General features: G+C 39.2%; 1 protein-coding gene across 1 annotated transcript in view; it reads left to right on the plus strand.

The window, feature by feature from the left end:
* The first annotated feature begins 602 nt into the window (after positions 1 to 602).
* The window catches only part of LOC120474949 (homer protein homolog 3), a 30,667-nt gene continuing 14,867 nt past the window's right edge, over positions 603 to 16,402 (plus strand). The window contains exons 1-5 of the mRNA XM_039665602.2: positions 603 to 1,000; positions 1,492 to 1,538; positions 8,236 to 8,392; positions 14,060 to 14,191; positions 14,380 to 14,487. Coding sequence (XP_039521536.1) covers positions 1,516 to 1,538; positions 8,236 to 8,392; positions 14,060 to 14,191; positions 14,380 to 14,487 — 420 coding nt within the window. The 5' untranslated portion in view covers positions 603 to 1,000; positions 1,492 to 1,515. The remainder of the gene's footprint in view (positions 1,001 to 1,491; positions 1,539 to 8,235; positions 8,393 to 14,059; positions 14,192 to 14,379; positions 14,488 to 16,402) is intronic.

The raw sequence follows: 16,402 nt of genomic DNA on the forward strand, positions 1-16,402 counted from the left end.
CGCGTAGCTAAATAACATAGTGCTATTGCTACCACATGATGACAAACCAGATCGAGAGTGAAACTCATTATAATATGCAAAACTGTTATCCACTCGCAGTGGGCGTTTACCTTCAAGTCTTCAGTGCAAGACGCCCGTAAAAACAGAGCGTTTTTGAGCTAGGCTCAAAACTAGGGTAGAAAATAGCCTATTACTTATTCATTTTGATGTTTTTGAATGTAAAAACTAAGCGAACGTCATAAGTTGACCTCAGACAAAAAAAGCCAGTTCATGACCCCTTTTAATATCAGGCCATTTCTTTTATTGATTCCTATCAGGATTTGAAGAGAGTTTCAACCTTTATAACAAAAAGTGTTTATAAGAAAAAACACTATTAGCCGATCATGTCCGCGAGATATGGGAACGCCATGTTTGTAGTGTCTTTTTTTTTTTTTTTTTTTTTGTAGTGTCTCATTAGGGTCACATCATCAGCACACGTCATATGATTAACGGCTCTTTACTCTCTGTATAATCACTAGAGGGCGAGAAGAAGAAGAAGACGCCGCAATGAAGAAGCTGCAGTTCTACTTCTGTCCACTAGAGTGTGAGTGTGTGAAACAGAGAGAGAGAGAGAGAGAGAGAGAGAGAGAGAGTCTCTTCAAAACCTGCTCGCTCACAGAGGCTCGGAACATCAAAGCGAAAACTGATTACAAAGTAACAGTCGCGGCACGTCATCAAAGTCGCTGCGGGAAACATCTGAACGCGGGAATCCCGCGTGTCCGCGCGTGCAACCAAAGAAAAACACGGGAAAAGAGGAACTGACACGCACGCGCCCCGGTCATCACGTCCAGTTTCTGCGGCTGCTAGTGTTGCATTCGCTTGATGCCATGCAGATATAAACCATGTCCACTGTGTAGACTCCACACACACTCTCACACACACGGATTACTGATCTTTAACACAACTGTTATCCAGAACAGGAACAAGAGTTTGACATCCTGTGTGTTTACAACGACATGGGGTAAGAGTCATATTCTCATTTATAGGAACTTAAACTGAGCACAAACTTATACAGCACTGCAACTATGGCAGATTTAAGACTTTAAATGGCTTCTGTTTATGTGTTTATATCACGGGGGAATAAGCTTTGTGTGTTTGACATGTTAAGCAAAGTCCTGCAGCATTTGTATATGATTGTATGCATGAACTCCTGTTAAAACTGACCTATTTAACTTCATTTGCAACATCCCAAACGCGCACTTTTCCTTATGCACAGTGCGATTTAACATTTTTAGTCTTATTTAATGTAGAAAATGATATTTGTCAGCCACCCATAAATCTCGGTTCAGCCAAAGAATCGACACTGATGTATTCATTATAAGTAGTTATTGTAATTATTATTTATCAAGATTAATTTAAAACGCCTTTGAGTTCTTGAACTTCATCCATGTCCTTGACCCAAATATGTCATTAATTTTCTCAGTATTAATGTTATTTGTGTTCTCTCATTAGAAGACCCTCATCTGTCCAGTAAGAATGTATCCATTGCACAGAGAGAGGTAAGACGGATCATTTTTGATATTTTTATATCAGATCCTGGGGTGTTTTTGTGAACATGGACCAGATAAGATGCATTGATCAAACCGACACCAGTTTTAGAGAATCTTGTTATCAGTGCATAATATTTTAAACATTATTTTGCAACATTGCTCAGTCAATTATTTGTCATTTATATCATGTATAAATCAGATTTATATCTATTTAGAGCATCAGCCCAAATGCACTTTAAAAAAATCACTTTGTGTAAATGGACACGGCACCTGTTTTTCATGTGAGAGCCATTAATCCGGCTCTTAGCTGGACATGTTCATGGGAATTATGGATATGCATATATAAAGAGAGCTTTCTTCTCGTACTGTAGAAATGACACCCCATGACGGCTGCCGCGGCACAGAAAGGTCTCGGGATGTTGTTTATGAAACTGCCGGTATTGTTTTTTTCAGTTGCCATGACGACCGCACAATGTATGTTCTTTGGCGTCTGGAGTGTCCTTCCCGACGAGTTTGTGTTGTGACCTTCAGGAGGCCAGTAATGGGTTAAAGCGGTGTATATTATAGTGATGGAGCGCTTCATTAGCTGTCGGGTCAGAACCAGAACACGCCTGGCCTCATTTCTGCCTTATAACTCCAGTCTTTGTCCTTCAAACATCCTTCTTTCTTCACGTTTTAATCAACATTTTCCATTTTATATGCGTAATGCATGCTGGTCTTGTTATGATTCGCCTGTGCACGTTCATTCCAAAGAATACATTTATTTGAATATATGAAAAAATGCCCTTTTCCACCACGCTTTCGCAAATCTTCGACATTATGATGACGTGTCGAGATTGACATCGCAAGAATGCCATCGTTATAACTTCATATAAGAGCCAGACCGATATTATCGGCCGATATTAGGCATTTTCTAACTATTGGTATCGGCAGTTATAATGGCTGATAAATGAATATTTCAAAAATAAAATAAAAACAGACGAAACACGCTTCAACCATGTCATGAGTGTTGGAGTTGTATAGTTTGTCCACCAGAGGGCGCTCTACACCGTTCCTGTTGGCAACACTCGTTGAGTTGGGCACGAGACATGCATTGCTTGAATAACAATTCAAAGAACATCCCCATCAGTTCTCTTAACTCACATAAGCAACAAAATTTGTGACTATCATGTCCAGTTTCAAATAAATAAATACAATATCGGCCGATATATCGGAATATCGGATTTTAAAACCCAAAAATATTTGTATCGGTATCGGCCTTCAAAATCCTTTATCGGTCGGGCTCTACTTCATATGACAAAAGTTGAAATAAAAAGTTAACACCAAAAGGCAAAATTATGACATAAGCTATACTAAATAAGATCAAAATGATGACGCAATAATTTCCACTTTTTATGTTCATTTCAATATGTCGTAACTTCTTTTCTCGGAATAATGATTCGAGTGTCATCATAAGTTTGACATATTTTTTGTATTTCAGTTTCGACTTTTTATGTCATATGACTATTTATTCCATAATTTTGACTTTTGTATGTCAAAGTTCAACCACGTTGGTTTATGACGTCACGCACGTGTTGGAGTAGCTAATAACTACTTTTAATGAAACTGTTTGAGATCGAATTAACGTTTGATGTTTTGCTATGAATTACAGATATGGAATCCGAGGAATATTTCACATTTTGCGATATGATGTTGAGTTCGGCCAGATCTCGTTCTCAGTTTGGCCAGTGTGTCAATCAGATACACACACACACACACACACACACACTCAAACATGCATTCACACACACGGATGCAGACACTCACTCACTCTCTCACTCACTCATTCACTCACTCACTCACTCACTCTCTCACTCTCTCACTCACTCATTCACTCTCTCACTCACTCACTCACTCACTCACTCACTCTCTTACTCACTCATTCACTCTCTCCCTCACTCATTCACTCACTCACTCACTCATTCACTCACTCATTCACTCACTCTCTCACTCACTCATTCACTTACTCACTCTCTCACTTACACACTCTCTCACTCTCTCACTCATTCACTCACTCACTCACTCTCTCACTCTCTCACTCACTCATTCACTCTCTCTCTCACTCACTCACTCTCTTACTCACTCATTCACTCTCTCACTCACTCATTCACTCACTCACTCATTCACTCACTCATTCACTCTCTCTCTCACTCACTCACTCACTCACTCACTCACTCACTCACTCACTCACTCACTCTCTTACTCACTCACTCACTCTCTTACTCACTCATTCATTCACTCACTCACTCACTCACTCTTTCACTCACTCACTCACTCTCTCACTTACACACTCACTCACTCTCTCACTCACTCACTCACTCTCTCACTTACTCACTCACTCTCTCTCTCTCTCTCTCACTCTCTCACTCACTCATTCACTCACTCTCTCACTCATTCATTCACTTACTCACTCACTCACTCACTCTCTCACTTACACACTCACTCTCTCACTCACTCACTCTCTCACTTACACACTCACTCTCTCACTCACTCACTCTCTCACTTACTCACTCACTCTCTCTCTCACTCTCTCACTCACTCACTCATTCACTCACTCAGTCACTCACTCACTCACTCTCTCACTTACTCATTCACTCACTCACTTACTCTCTCTCTCTCACTCACTCACTCACTCATTCACTCTCTCTCTCTCTCTCTCTCTCTCTCTCTTGGAGTGTGTTTATGTGGACACAATCCTCTGTTACACACAACATCCAATTTCTGATCGCTTCATTGCTTTACGGTAAACATGAAATGCCATTTACAACACATTTTATTGTCATAATTTGATTTATTTCCAGGTGACAATTCAGAAAATATAATTATTCTATCTATATATATATATATATATGTGTGTGTGTGTGTGTGTGTGTGCGTGTGTGTGTGTGTGTTTGTGTAAAATCTACATTTTGAATCCTGTTGAAGAACTCTTCTTCTCACCAAGGCTGCATGTAGATAAAAACACAGTAAAACAGGAGCAATGATTCTCTCTCTCTCTCTCACACACACACACACACACACACACACACACATACACACACACAGGGGATCATGTTGTATTAGAACAGGAATGTGTTGTAAGAAAGTGGAGAAATTCTGGATCTGTTCTGTTCTGTCCGCAACACATTTGTCGACGCGTTGCAAACCACACTGACAGATTGGAGTGTGTGTGTGTGTGTGTGGTGTGTGTGTGTGGTGTGTGTGTGTGTATTCAGAGATCTGTGGAGTCTGTTTCCCGCTGAAAGTCATTAGCGCCAGTCGATCTCTCACGCTGGACTCGTTTACAGACCCTCTGCTCGATCTGTGTGTGTGTGTGTGTGTGTGAGCTGGTGGGGATCTGTGTGTGAAGTCTCACCCCATGGAATTCTGGGAATTCAGAGCAGGCTATAAGAAGCGCTGCACTCCTGTTGCGATGAGGAGTCCTGAAGGCGGAGAGGAGGAAACTGATCTCAACACCCACAATCATAATCCATAATCCATAATGTGTGTGTGTGTGTGAGAGAGAGAGAGAGAGAGAGAGAGAGAGAGAGAGATAATGTTAGTGTGCATCTCTGTGTGAGTGAGAGAGTGTTAGTGTTAGTGTCAGTGTGTGTGTGAGAGAGAGAAAGTGTGTTTTTATGAGTGTGTTAGTGTGCATCTGTGTATGTGTGTGAGAGAGAAAGTGTGTTAGTGTGCATCTGTGTGTTAGTGTGTGTGTGAGAGAGTGAGCTAGTGTGAGTTTATATTAGTGTTCATCTGTGTGAGAGAGTTGGTGTGAGTGTGTTAGGATGCATCTATGTGTGTGTTAGTGTGCATGTGTGTGTGAGAGAGAGAGAGAGTGTGAGTGTGTTAATGTGCATCTGTGTGTGTGCGTGTGAGTCTGTGTGAGTGTGTGTGTATCATTCATATCATGGTGTATCAAGTTTTGAGGAAGAGCTGAAATTCAGATATGCTAATAGGCGTTTGGTTTCGACCAATCACAACAGTCTGGGCCGTCTGACCAATCAGAGCAGAGCAACTCTCAGAGAGGCGGGGTTCAGAGAGACTGAATCTTCGAATGAACCGTTTCAGACACTGAGAGGGAAAAAAGGCTGATTCTGCGATGTATAATTTGAGAAGATGAGTGTGTGTTTGACCTTGGATGTGTGTAATCCTGTTAGGAGACTCCAAAACAACTTTAATAAACAGCAAAACAGGGGCACTTTAATAGCACATTTACTCCACAACATATTGCATGTACTATTCGGTGCGTGTACAATAATGCTAATCTCAAAATAGCCAAATATTAATCAGCCCGAGGCGTTTGAACTCGTATTATTGGATCATTTCCTTCACTGGACGGATTCGTGACTTGCAAAGGTGTCTGAGTCTGCTTTAAACCTCAAACTGAGACATTCACGCGTGAGTCACAGTGATGGACACGCTGAAGGCACAATAATGAAAGCTTTCCTCATTATGAGCTGCAGGACTAATATTTCAACACAAGACTTCTAACACTATTAAATGAAAAGCAGAAATGAAATCTAATACCATCAAATGTTACTTTTACACAGATGCAACTTCTCATAATGTAAAGGGCATTATGGGACGAGGATCATCTTTCAGCAACACCCGTCCTTCCGCTCTAGTGATGCGTTGCATTGAGATTATTGCATTTTACATTTCTGAAATGCAACCCTCTTCCAGACTTTTTGATTCACGGCATGATCTGTGCACATATTAATCCGCCATATATAATAAATATTGCATGTAAAATATGCTAAATATTATATTCTGTGTGCTGTCCATCTAATTTGACCATGCATTTAGGGATTTTTTTGTATATTGTGGGTCTTTGTCTATTTAAATAACCATGTATTTGCAACATGCATACATTTCCAGAACAGAAATCATAATTTATAATTTTTTGGGCCTCAAAACCAGTCACAAGTCGAATGTGTATATTCGTGGGAATAGTCAACAATAGATTATATGCTCTAAAAAATGCTGGGTTGTTTTAACCCAATTTTGGGTCTCAAACATTGGGTTAAAAATGTAATTTAAAAATGTAACCAGTGGCTGGGTTTGTCCATATTTGACCCAAAATTGGGTTAAAACAACCCAGCAATTTTTAGAGTGTATGGGTTAAAATTATCGTTTTTTCTTTTTTTTTCTCCTACCGTAAATATATAAAGATTTTATTTTTGTGAGTGATTGCAGCACAATCGCAAACTTTCTCAACACTCTAAACAATGCTGGGTTGTTTTAACCCAAATTTGGGTCAAATATGAACAAACCCAAATGTTGGGTTATGAATGTAATTAAAATGTTTAACCCAACTTCAACTTTCACATACAACTGTACATTCTGATGGTCTTCCTTTAGGAGTCAGATCCTGAGCCTTCTTGGTCACCTAAAAATGAAACTTTCTCCATCCCAGTAAACACCAATGCAATTTGTTTTTGTTCTATAATATTTATTCTTTTTGATTTAGGATTTTGAGACAATTTGTTTGAATTTATTCATATTTATGCAATATTTATTGTCTATTTTGCCATGGAAAAATAGACAATAAATATTGGATAAATATGAATAAATTCAATCAAATTTGAATTTATTTCAATGCAGTATTTTATTTTAATATATAGTCTAAAAAAATGTTTTTTTAAGAAAATTAGCACCATCTGGTTACAGTATAGAGAAAAAGCGTAGAACCATGGTACAGCTCTCTATGGAGAGGCATGTGAATTCCCCAGCTGTTTATGAACAGGTTTACTTTTTTTGGGGGGTGGATTTGTATTTGAAACAATCTTAAAAATGATTTCTTATTAAGTTTTATATATATATATATATATATATATATATATATATTTATTTATTTATTTATTTATTTATTTATTTATTTATTTTTAGAAATAGTGATTAAAGGTGTTTCCCAATCATTTCCTATGGGGGTCATTTTTGACCGAAGGCCAAAATTGTGACCAATTTTTTTATGACCACTTAGCATGCTCAGATCATGAACTCAATTTTTTTTTGTGTGTGTTCACATCCGTAGTGCCAGAAATGTCGTAAAGTTTCGTAACATTCAGATGAAGCTATGTTTTTTAAAAACAGAAAATTATTCGGTCAGAAGTGACCAGTGATCATCAAGTGTGTATCTACGGTTTGTGTGTATAATGTGTATTATGTATATAAATGTGTATGTAATAATAATAACAATACCCATAATATTAACAACACATTTTATTATAGATAAATGCATAGATAGACACAGATGTATTATACATAGATGCATAGATTAAATAAAAATAAATATATGATCAATATTATATATTATTATATTGTTTCATGTGTAATAATAGTATATATATATATAGTGTGTGTGTATGGTAGGCTTTATGTTTTCAGTCGTATTGCTCTGTTGTTGTTTGAACACACACACACACTCATTTTTGGACACCTTTAGGTCACTTGATGGAGTTTTTGGGTTTCTTGCCACTGTTGCCTTTGGCTTGCTCAGTCGGGGATTTTCAAATTAACCAATCAGAGTAATACCCTTCATCAGCTTAACCAAACGTGGATGTTTTTCCACAGAAACGAACATTGTTGTTATGTTTTGATTGATACTGTGAAGCTGCTTTGATGCAATCTATATTGTGACGAGCGCTATATAAATATACTTGACTTGACTGTGTGTGTGTCGTAGGGAACAGCCGATCTACAGCACACGAGCTCATGTGTTCCAGATCGATCCCGGCACCAAACGCAACTGGATCCCGGCCAGCAAACATGCGGTCACCGTCTCCTTCTTCTACGACGCCAACAGACACGCCTACCGCATCATCAGCGTGGGCGGGACCAAGGTGAGGCGCGTCTTCGTTCACGGCCGCTTTGGGCTGATCCAGAGCCGTTACACAGGTTTGGTGGCAGATATTCCTCAGACTTTTAAATCAGGCTTTAAACGACACCAGACGATGAATACGGGTCTTATCTAGCGAAACAATCGCTCATTTCAAAACTAAATAAAAAAGTTTGTTTCGTTCGTTGAATGAACCAAATGACTCAAAAAGATTCGTTCATTTTGATGAACAGGAGAGTCACGGACGCGCATCACAGAACAGAGCAAGGCGAGCATTTGTGCTTATAAAACTTAAACTTTGTTATTTATTTTTTAAATGGCCGATCGTTTCGCTAGATAAGACCCTTATTCATCGTCTGGTGTCGTTTAAAGCCCTTTGAAGCTGCACTGAAACTCTCATTTGGACCTTGAACCGTTTGGACCCCATTGAAGTCCATTATATGGATTATAAATTATAAAAACCTTAATTGATTTTCGACTGAAGAAAAAAAGACATGGACATCTTGGATGACATGGGGGTGAGTAAATTATCAGCAAACGTTTTCTTTTATGTCAGTAGTAGTATATCATGTGCAATATGCTTTTAAGATTTGAAGTACACTACAAGTGCACATTCAATGCATTTCTTTTCAACAAGAGGGTTTTCAATGCACGTGGAAAGATGTGCGATGTACTATGCTTGTTATGATTGGGTTTTGCAGAAATGCTCTCAGTGGGTCTCGTGATTATCAGTGCACTGATTCAACATGCCAGGAAATCCATCCGAAAATGTGGTGGTGTGTAATGTAATAAACCTCAGCCCTTCTAATGCTGTTTATTGAGTCGATGTGATTAGAGTCGGAACGAAATACTCCCCACGAGAGGATTTACGCAGAAGAGAAGGTTAATAGCTCAACTCCTGATATCAGAGGGAACGAGACGCCTCTTAAAGGAGAGCTCAGAGTAATGCATCAGTGCAGAGATACAAGACTTGCATCCGGCGGGATAATCGATCCATACTTGTTGATGGAGCGGCTCAGAGCTGTCTAACCTGCAGTTCACAGACGACCTTGAGTGCTGTGAGTTCACGTCAGACACAATAGTCTCATGCTGCGTCTCAATTCGCCTACTAATACTACGCCCTGAAAGAATGAACTCTTTTGGTGAAGAAAACGTATATGCTTTTGAGTGTGTAGCAAAAGGCTTTGAGACACACCATCACGTCACACAATTGCGTGCTTGCTGTCGCATAAACTGGCGTGTCGAACATCTTGTCATGGTTAAAATCCTCCACATTTTATTTTATTTCATTTACTACCGTATCGGAGAGAAATGAAGCGCGTTGATCTTCAGTCGCAGGTCTTTCATGCATAATAATTAGTGGTCGACCAATATATCGCCAAGGCCGACCAATATATTCTGATTGGCCGATGTGTTGGAAGCGTGATTTTATTTTGACGGTGCTCTTGACTTTTATTTTAGCATTATTTAACGCGTTGCTTGCCTGTTTCTAGCATTATTTAACACGTTTCTAGCATTATTTAACACGCTTGCATGTTTCTAGAATTATTTAACACGTTTCTAGCATTATTTAACACGTTGCTTGCCTGTTTCTAGCATTATTTAACACGTTTCTAGCATTATTTAACACATTGCTTGCATTATTTAACACGTTGCTTGCATGTTTCTAGAATTATTTAACACGTTTCTAGCATTATTTAACACGTTGCTTGCCTGTTTCTAGCATTATTTAACACGTTTCTAGCATTATTTAACGTGTTGCTTGCATGTTTCTAGCATTATTTAACACGTTGCTTGCCTGTTTCTAGCATTATTTAACACGTTTCTAGCATTATTTAACACGTTGCTAGCATGTTTCTAGCATTATTTAACACGTTACTAGCATTATTTAACGCGTTGCTTGCATGTTTCTAGCATTATTTAACACGTTTTTTGCATGTTTCTAGCATTATTTAACACGTTGCTAGCATGTTTCTAGCATTATTTAACACGTTGCTAGCATGTTTCTAGCATTATTTAACACGTTGCTTGCATGTTTCTAGCATTATTTAACACGTTACTAGCATGATTCTAGCATTATTTAACACGTTTCTGGCATTATTTAACGCGTTGCTTGCATGTTTCTAGCATTATTTAACACGTTTCTAGCATTATTTAACACGTTGCTTGCATGTTTCTAGCATTATTTAACATGTTGCTTGCACATTTCTAGCATTATTTAACACGTTGCTAGCATGTTTCTAGCATTATTTAACGTGTTGCTTGCATGTTTCTAGCATTATTTAACACACTTCTAGCATTATTTAACACGTTGCTAGCATGTTTCTAGCATTGTTTAACACGTTGCTAGCATGTTTCTAGCATTATTTAACACGTTGCTAGCATGTTTCTAGCATTATTTAACACGTTGCTAGCATGATTCTAGCATTATTTAACACGTTTCTGCCATTATTTAACGCGTTGCTTGCATGTTTCTAGCATTATTTAACGCGTTGCTTGCATGATTCTAGCATTATTTAACACGTTTCTGCCATTATTTAACGCGTTGCTTGCATGTTTCTAGCATTATTTAACGCGTTGCTTGCATGTTTCTAGCATTATTTAACGCGTTGCTTGCATGTTTCTAGCATTATTTAACGTGTTGCTTGCATGTTTCTAGCATTATTTAACACGTTGCTAGCATGTTTCTAGCATTATTTAACACGTTGCTAGCATGTTTCTAGCATTATTTAACGCGTTGCTTGCATGTTTCTAGCATTATTTAACGTGTTGCTTGCATGTTTCTAGCATTATTTAACACATTGCTTGCATGTTTCTAGCATTATTTAACACGTTGCTAGCATGTTTCTAGCATTATTTAACACGTTGCTAGCACGTTTCTAGCATGATTTAACACGTTTCTAGCATTATTTAACGTGTTGCATGCATGTTTCTAGCATTATTTAACACGTTTCTAGCATTATTTAACACGTTGCTTGCATGTTTCTAGCATTATTTAACATGTTGCTTGCACATTTCTAGCATTATTTAACACGTTGCTAGCATGTTTCTAGCATTATTTAACGTGTTGCTTGGATGTTTCTAGCATTATTTAACACACTTCTAGCATTATTTAACACGTTGCTAGCATGTTTCTAGCATTGTTTAACACGTTGCTAGCATGTTTCTAGCATTATTTAACACGTTGCTAGCATGTTTCTAGCATTATTCAACACGTTTCTGCCATTATTTAACGCGTTGCTTGCATGTTTCTAGCATTATTTAACGTGTTGCTTGCATGTTTCTAGCATTATTTAACACGTTGCTAGCATGTTTCTAGCATTATTTAACACGTTGCTAGCATGTTTCTAGCATTATTTAACGCGTTGCTTGCATGTTTCTAGCATTATTTAACGTGTTGCTTGCATGTTTCTAGCATTATTTAACACATTGCTTGCATGTTTCTAGCATTATTTAACACGTTGCTAGCATGTTTCTAGCATTATTTAACACGTTGCTAGCACGTTTCTAGCATGATTTAACACGTTTCTAGCATTATTTAACGTGTTGCATGCATGTTTCTAGCATTATTTAACACATTTCTAGCATTATTTAACGCGTTGCTTGCATGTTTCTAGCATTATTTAACACGTTGCTAGCATGTTTCTAGCATTATTTAACGTGTTGCTTGCATGTTTCTAGCATTATTTAACACGCTTCTAGCATTATTTAACGTGTTGCTTGCATGTTTTTAAGCATTATTTAACACGTTGCTTGCATGTTTCTAGCAATTTTTTAACACGCTGCTAGCACGTTTCTAGCATTATTTAACGTGTTGTTTGCATGTTTCTAGCATTATTTAACGTGTTGCTTGCATGTTTCAAGCATTATTTAACACGTTGCTTGCATGTTTCTAGCAATTTTTTAACACGCTGCTAGCACGTTTCTAGCATTATTTAACGTGTTGTTTGCATGTTTCTAGCAGTATTTAACGTGTTGTTTGCATGTTTCTAGCATTATTTAACAGGTTTCTAGCAGTATTTAACGCGTTGCTAGTGTGTTGAGTCAGAAAGGTCGGAGAGCTGTAGAGGAGTTTGTTTAAAGACCCCCTGTAGTCCTTTTGTATCCCTTAAAACTCTTCACACCATGAATACGCAAATGAGCCCCGCCTCCACTCACTCACTCAGAGATCCACTGGTTGACGATTACTCGTTGATCTGATTGGTTACAAGGTCGTTTGTAACGTCAGAAACACCAGCGATTTCACACCGTGTTTTTGAGAATGTCTTTTGTTTAATGCAGAAAATACTCAGCAATGCTGTCGACTTATTCATTTACACATGGTTTGTCTTAAAGCACATTAAAAACACCACATAGACATAATAAACATTTAAAAGCTTTATTTTTTTCTTGAAATGTTTTTTCAATCAAATTACAACACCTTTAAATCAGGCTTTCTCAAGCCAACATAATGAGTCTTTCTTCCCTGCGTCACACTTTCTCTTCACTGATTTGCTAATTGAACTGAAATTTTGAAGTAGACCGGCCGACTATTTTGTTGCCAAACATACTCCAGTAATCTTTTTGTTTTCACAGTTCAAGTTTGATCTGGACCGTTGAAGATTAGAAACTCTGTTGTTGCATTAGTATTTAACGTCACTCAGTTTGACCTCTCGTCTCTATTACAATAATATCAGCATTTATATTAAACTCATGATTGTTTGCTCACTAAAGCCTCTAAATCTCAGTTGTACGTGGATTACTGGAGCGTCTCGACTTCATCCAACACCTCTAAACTGACCCACATTTGGATGAGGATGACCTCACTGTCACAGCCATTATACCTTCGGTCACTGTGGTAATCTGTGGTCACATGACTCCTGCAGTCACATGACTCCTGCTGACAGGGGGAACAGGGGTCATTAGAAAACAAGAGAGGATAAAACAATAAGCCACGAGAGACTGTGTGTTACAACACCCTTGCCACGGTGAACAAAACTATGTTATAAACCAGCAATATGATGAAAGATCCAGTTCAGTTACGATACTTTTAATAGGCTAATATTAAGGTTATCTATACATATCATCCGAAATACTCCAGAATTAGTGTTTTACATCCTCTCAAGGGTCGTAAGTGTGGCTGTTAACCTGAAATATTATGATGGACTTCAGCATTTATTACTGCTCTTCTGTTTAAAGATGCATGAAACAGTTTTTATTTGTTAATATTTATGCACCTGCATTTGTTTACACACACTCATTGTTCAAATACTGTCCCAAACTGCTGATTACCACACAAAAAATAATAGCAACGAGCATAAATCGTGTTGACAGTGTTACACTTTCAATGCTGGTTTATTTGGGGTGAGATGTTGTGGTTACAAATATGTCATTTGAGACATATTTTCTCATATTGTGTGCTTTTCTCATTTCATTTGTATTAGTTTTTTAGTGTTTAGATATCTATATAGTTTTAGATAGTATTTTTGAAAATGAGAAAATGCTGCCTTTCTCTATGGAGTTTTCTCAATGTATTATTACTCAATTTTTGGCATTCTTGCACGTATTGTGTAAAAGTTACAGATTTTTATGTTTTTAAAATTTTTTAACTTGTTTTGAATATTCTTTTAAATGGGTGCATATTTAGACCTATCTGACAGTGTTTTTTTGTGTGTGACATCTCTCTCGGCAGGCGATCATCAACAGCATGATCAGCCCCAACATGACGTTCACTAAGACGTCTCAGAAGTTCGGTCAGTGGGCCGACAGCAGAGCCAACACGGTCTACGGCCTCGGATTCGCCACGGAGAATCAGCTGCACCAGGTGTGGACGTCAGGACGATAATGTCTGCTTTAATGGCCTGTTCACATGATGATGCATTGGCCCTGGTAGACCTGAAACAAGAGATGAGATTAAAAAAAACAACATAATGCAGTTTTACACAGACATGTTTGCAAGTACTTGCATCACCTCTTCTACAGTACTGCATTGTGTGGGTTTTTTTGTTGCAGTTTGCCGAGCGTTTTAAGGAGGTGAGGGAAGCTGCACGCATGGCCAGAGAGAAATCACAGGACAAGATGGAGCTGAGCTCCGCCGCTCTCAGTATCGCAGCTCCTCAGGTGTGACATCAGCTCTTTTGTGTGCAATATGTGCTTAAGCAGGTGAAAAAGGCACACAGACTTCATCCTAAATTCAAAATTCTTCTTTTTACACTTTAGCAGCCGCATAGCAACGCCCTGGCAACCACTCAACATTCTAGCAACCTGGCAATGCATTGAAGCCACTCCTTAGCAACCACATAGCAACATTCTGATTCCTAACAACTACTCACAACACTTCAGCAACCGCATAGCAACGTCCTGGCAACCACCGAACGTTCTTACGGCCTGTAAATACATTGAAGCTACTCCATAGCAACCCCATAGCAACAATCTAACAAACACTCACAACACTTCAGCAGCTGCATTGCAACGCCCTAGCAACCACCCAACATTCTAACAGCCTAGCAGTGCATTGTAGCCACTCCTCAGCAACCACATAGCAACATCTTAACAACTATTCACAAACACTTCAGCAGCATAGCAATGCCCTGGCAACCGCTTAACATTCTAGCAGCCTGGCAATGCATTGAAACCACTCCTTAGTAACCACAAATCAACATCCTAACAACCATTCACAACACTTCAGCAGCTGCATAGCAACGCCCTGGCAACCACCCAACATTTTAGCAGCCTGGCAATGCATTGAAACCACTCCTTAGTAACTACAAATCAACATCCTAACAACCATTCACAACACTTCAGCAGCTGCATAGCAACGCCCTAGCAACCACCCAACATTCTAACAGCCTGGCAGTGCATTGAAGCCACTCCTCAGCAACCACATGGCAACATCTTAACAACCACTCACAACACTTCAGCAGCTGCATAGCAACGCTCTGGCAACCACCCAACATTCTAGCAGCCTGGCAATGCATTGAAACCACTCCTTCATAACCACAAATCAACATCCGAACAACCATTCACAACACTTCAGCAGCAGCATAGCAACGCCCTAGCAACCACCCAACATTCTAACAGCCTGGCAGTGCATTGAAGCCACTCCTCAGCAACCACATGGCAACATCTTAACAACCACTCACAACACTTCAGCAGCTGCATAGCAACGCTCTGGCAACCACCCAACATTCTAACAGCCTGGCAATGTATTGAAACCACTCCTTCATAACCACAAATCAACATCCGAACAACCATTCACAACACTTCAGCAGCAGCATAGCAACGCCCTAGCAACCACCCAACATTCTAACAGCCTAGCAATGTATTGAAGCCACTCCTCAGCAACCATATAGCAACATCCTAACAACCACTCACAACACTTCAGCAGCTGCATAGCAACGCCCTAGCAATCACCCAACATTCTAACAGCCTAGCAGTGCATTGTAGCCACTCCTCAGCAACCATATAGCAACATCTTAACAACCATTTACAAACACTTCAGCAGCATAGCAACGCCCTAGCAACTGCGCAGAACACCCTAGTTTTGCACGGGCAAACATGATTAATTTTCACAGTTTCTTCTTTGTTTCTCACAGATATTCTGTGTCTGTGGTAAACTAAGAGTTACTGTAATCCTAGACCCACCTCATGAGAGAGAGAGGGAGAGAGCGCAGGATGAGCTGGGTCATTCGTCTCACTGGGAAGTGAGAGGAGAACTAGGACAGTGATAAAATTATCCGGAGCTGTCCTGTTCACTCTCTGCCAGCGTCTGTCTTCTCGAACGATGCTCTTCTTTTCAGGTCAACAGGCTGTTGAAGTGACGCACACCTCTCGACCGCCCGCTTGTTCTCACATTCACACTGAGTTCTGCACGATGGGCTTCAGTTTCGCTTCTGTCAGCATCCGTTCTCATTGTGTCCGATCTGAGAGCACAAGATTCAGCAGCTGAATGCGATTGTCGGTCATGTTTTATAGTGTTAAACATCGTTACGTTCACACACAGTTATAAACCAGAGTGACATCTGCAATCTAAATC

The sequence above is a fragment of the Pimephales promelas genome, chromosome 5 (assembly GCF_988280905.1).
Source record: "Pimephales promelas chromosome 5, fPimPro1.hap1.1, whole genome shotgun sequence".
Classification (NCBI taxonomy): domain Eukaryota; kingdom Metazoa; phylum Chordata; class Actinopteri; order Cypriniformes; family Leuciscidae; genus Pimephales; species Pimephales promelas.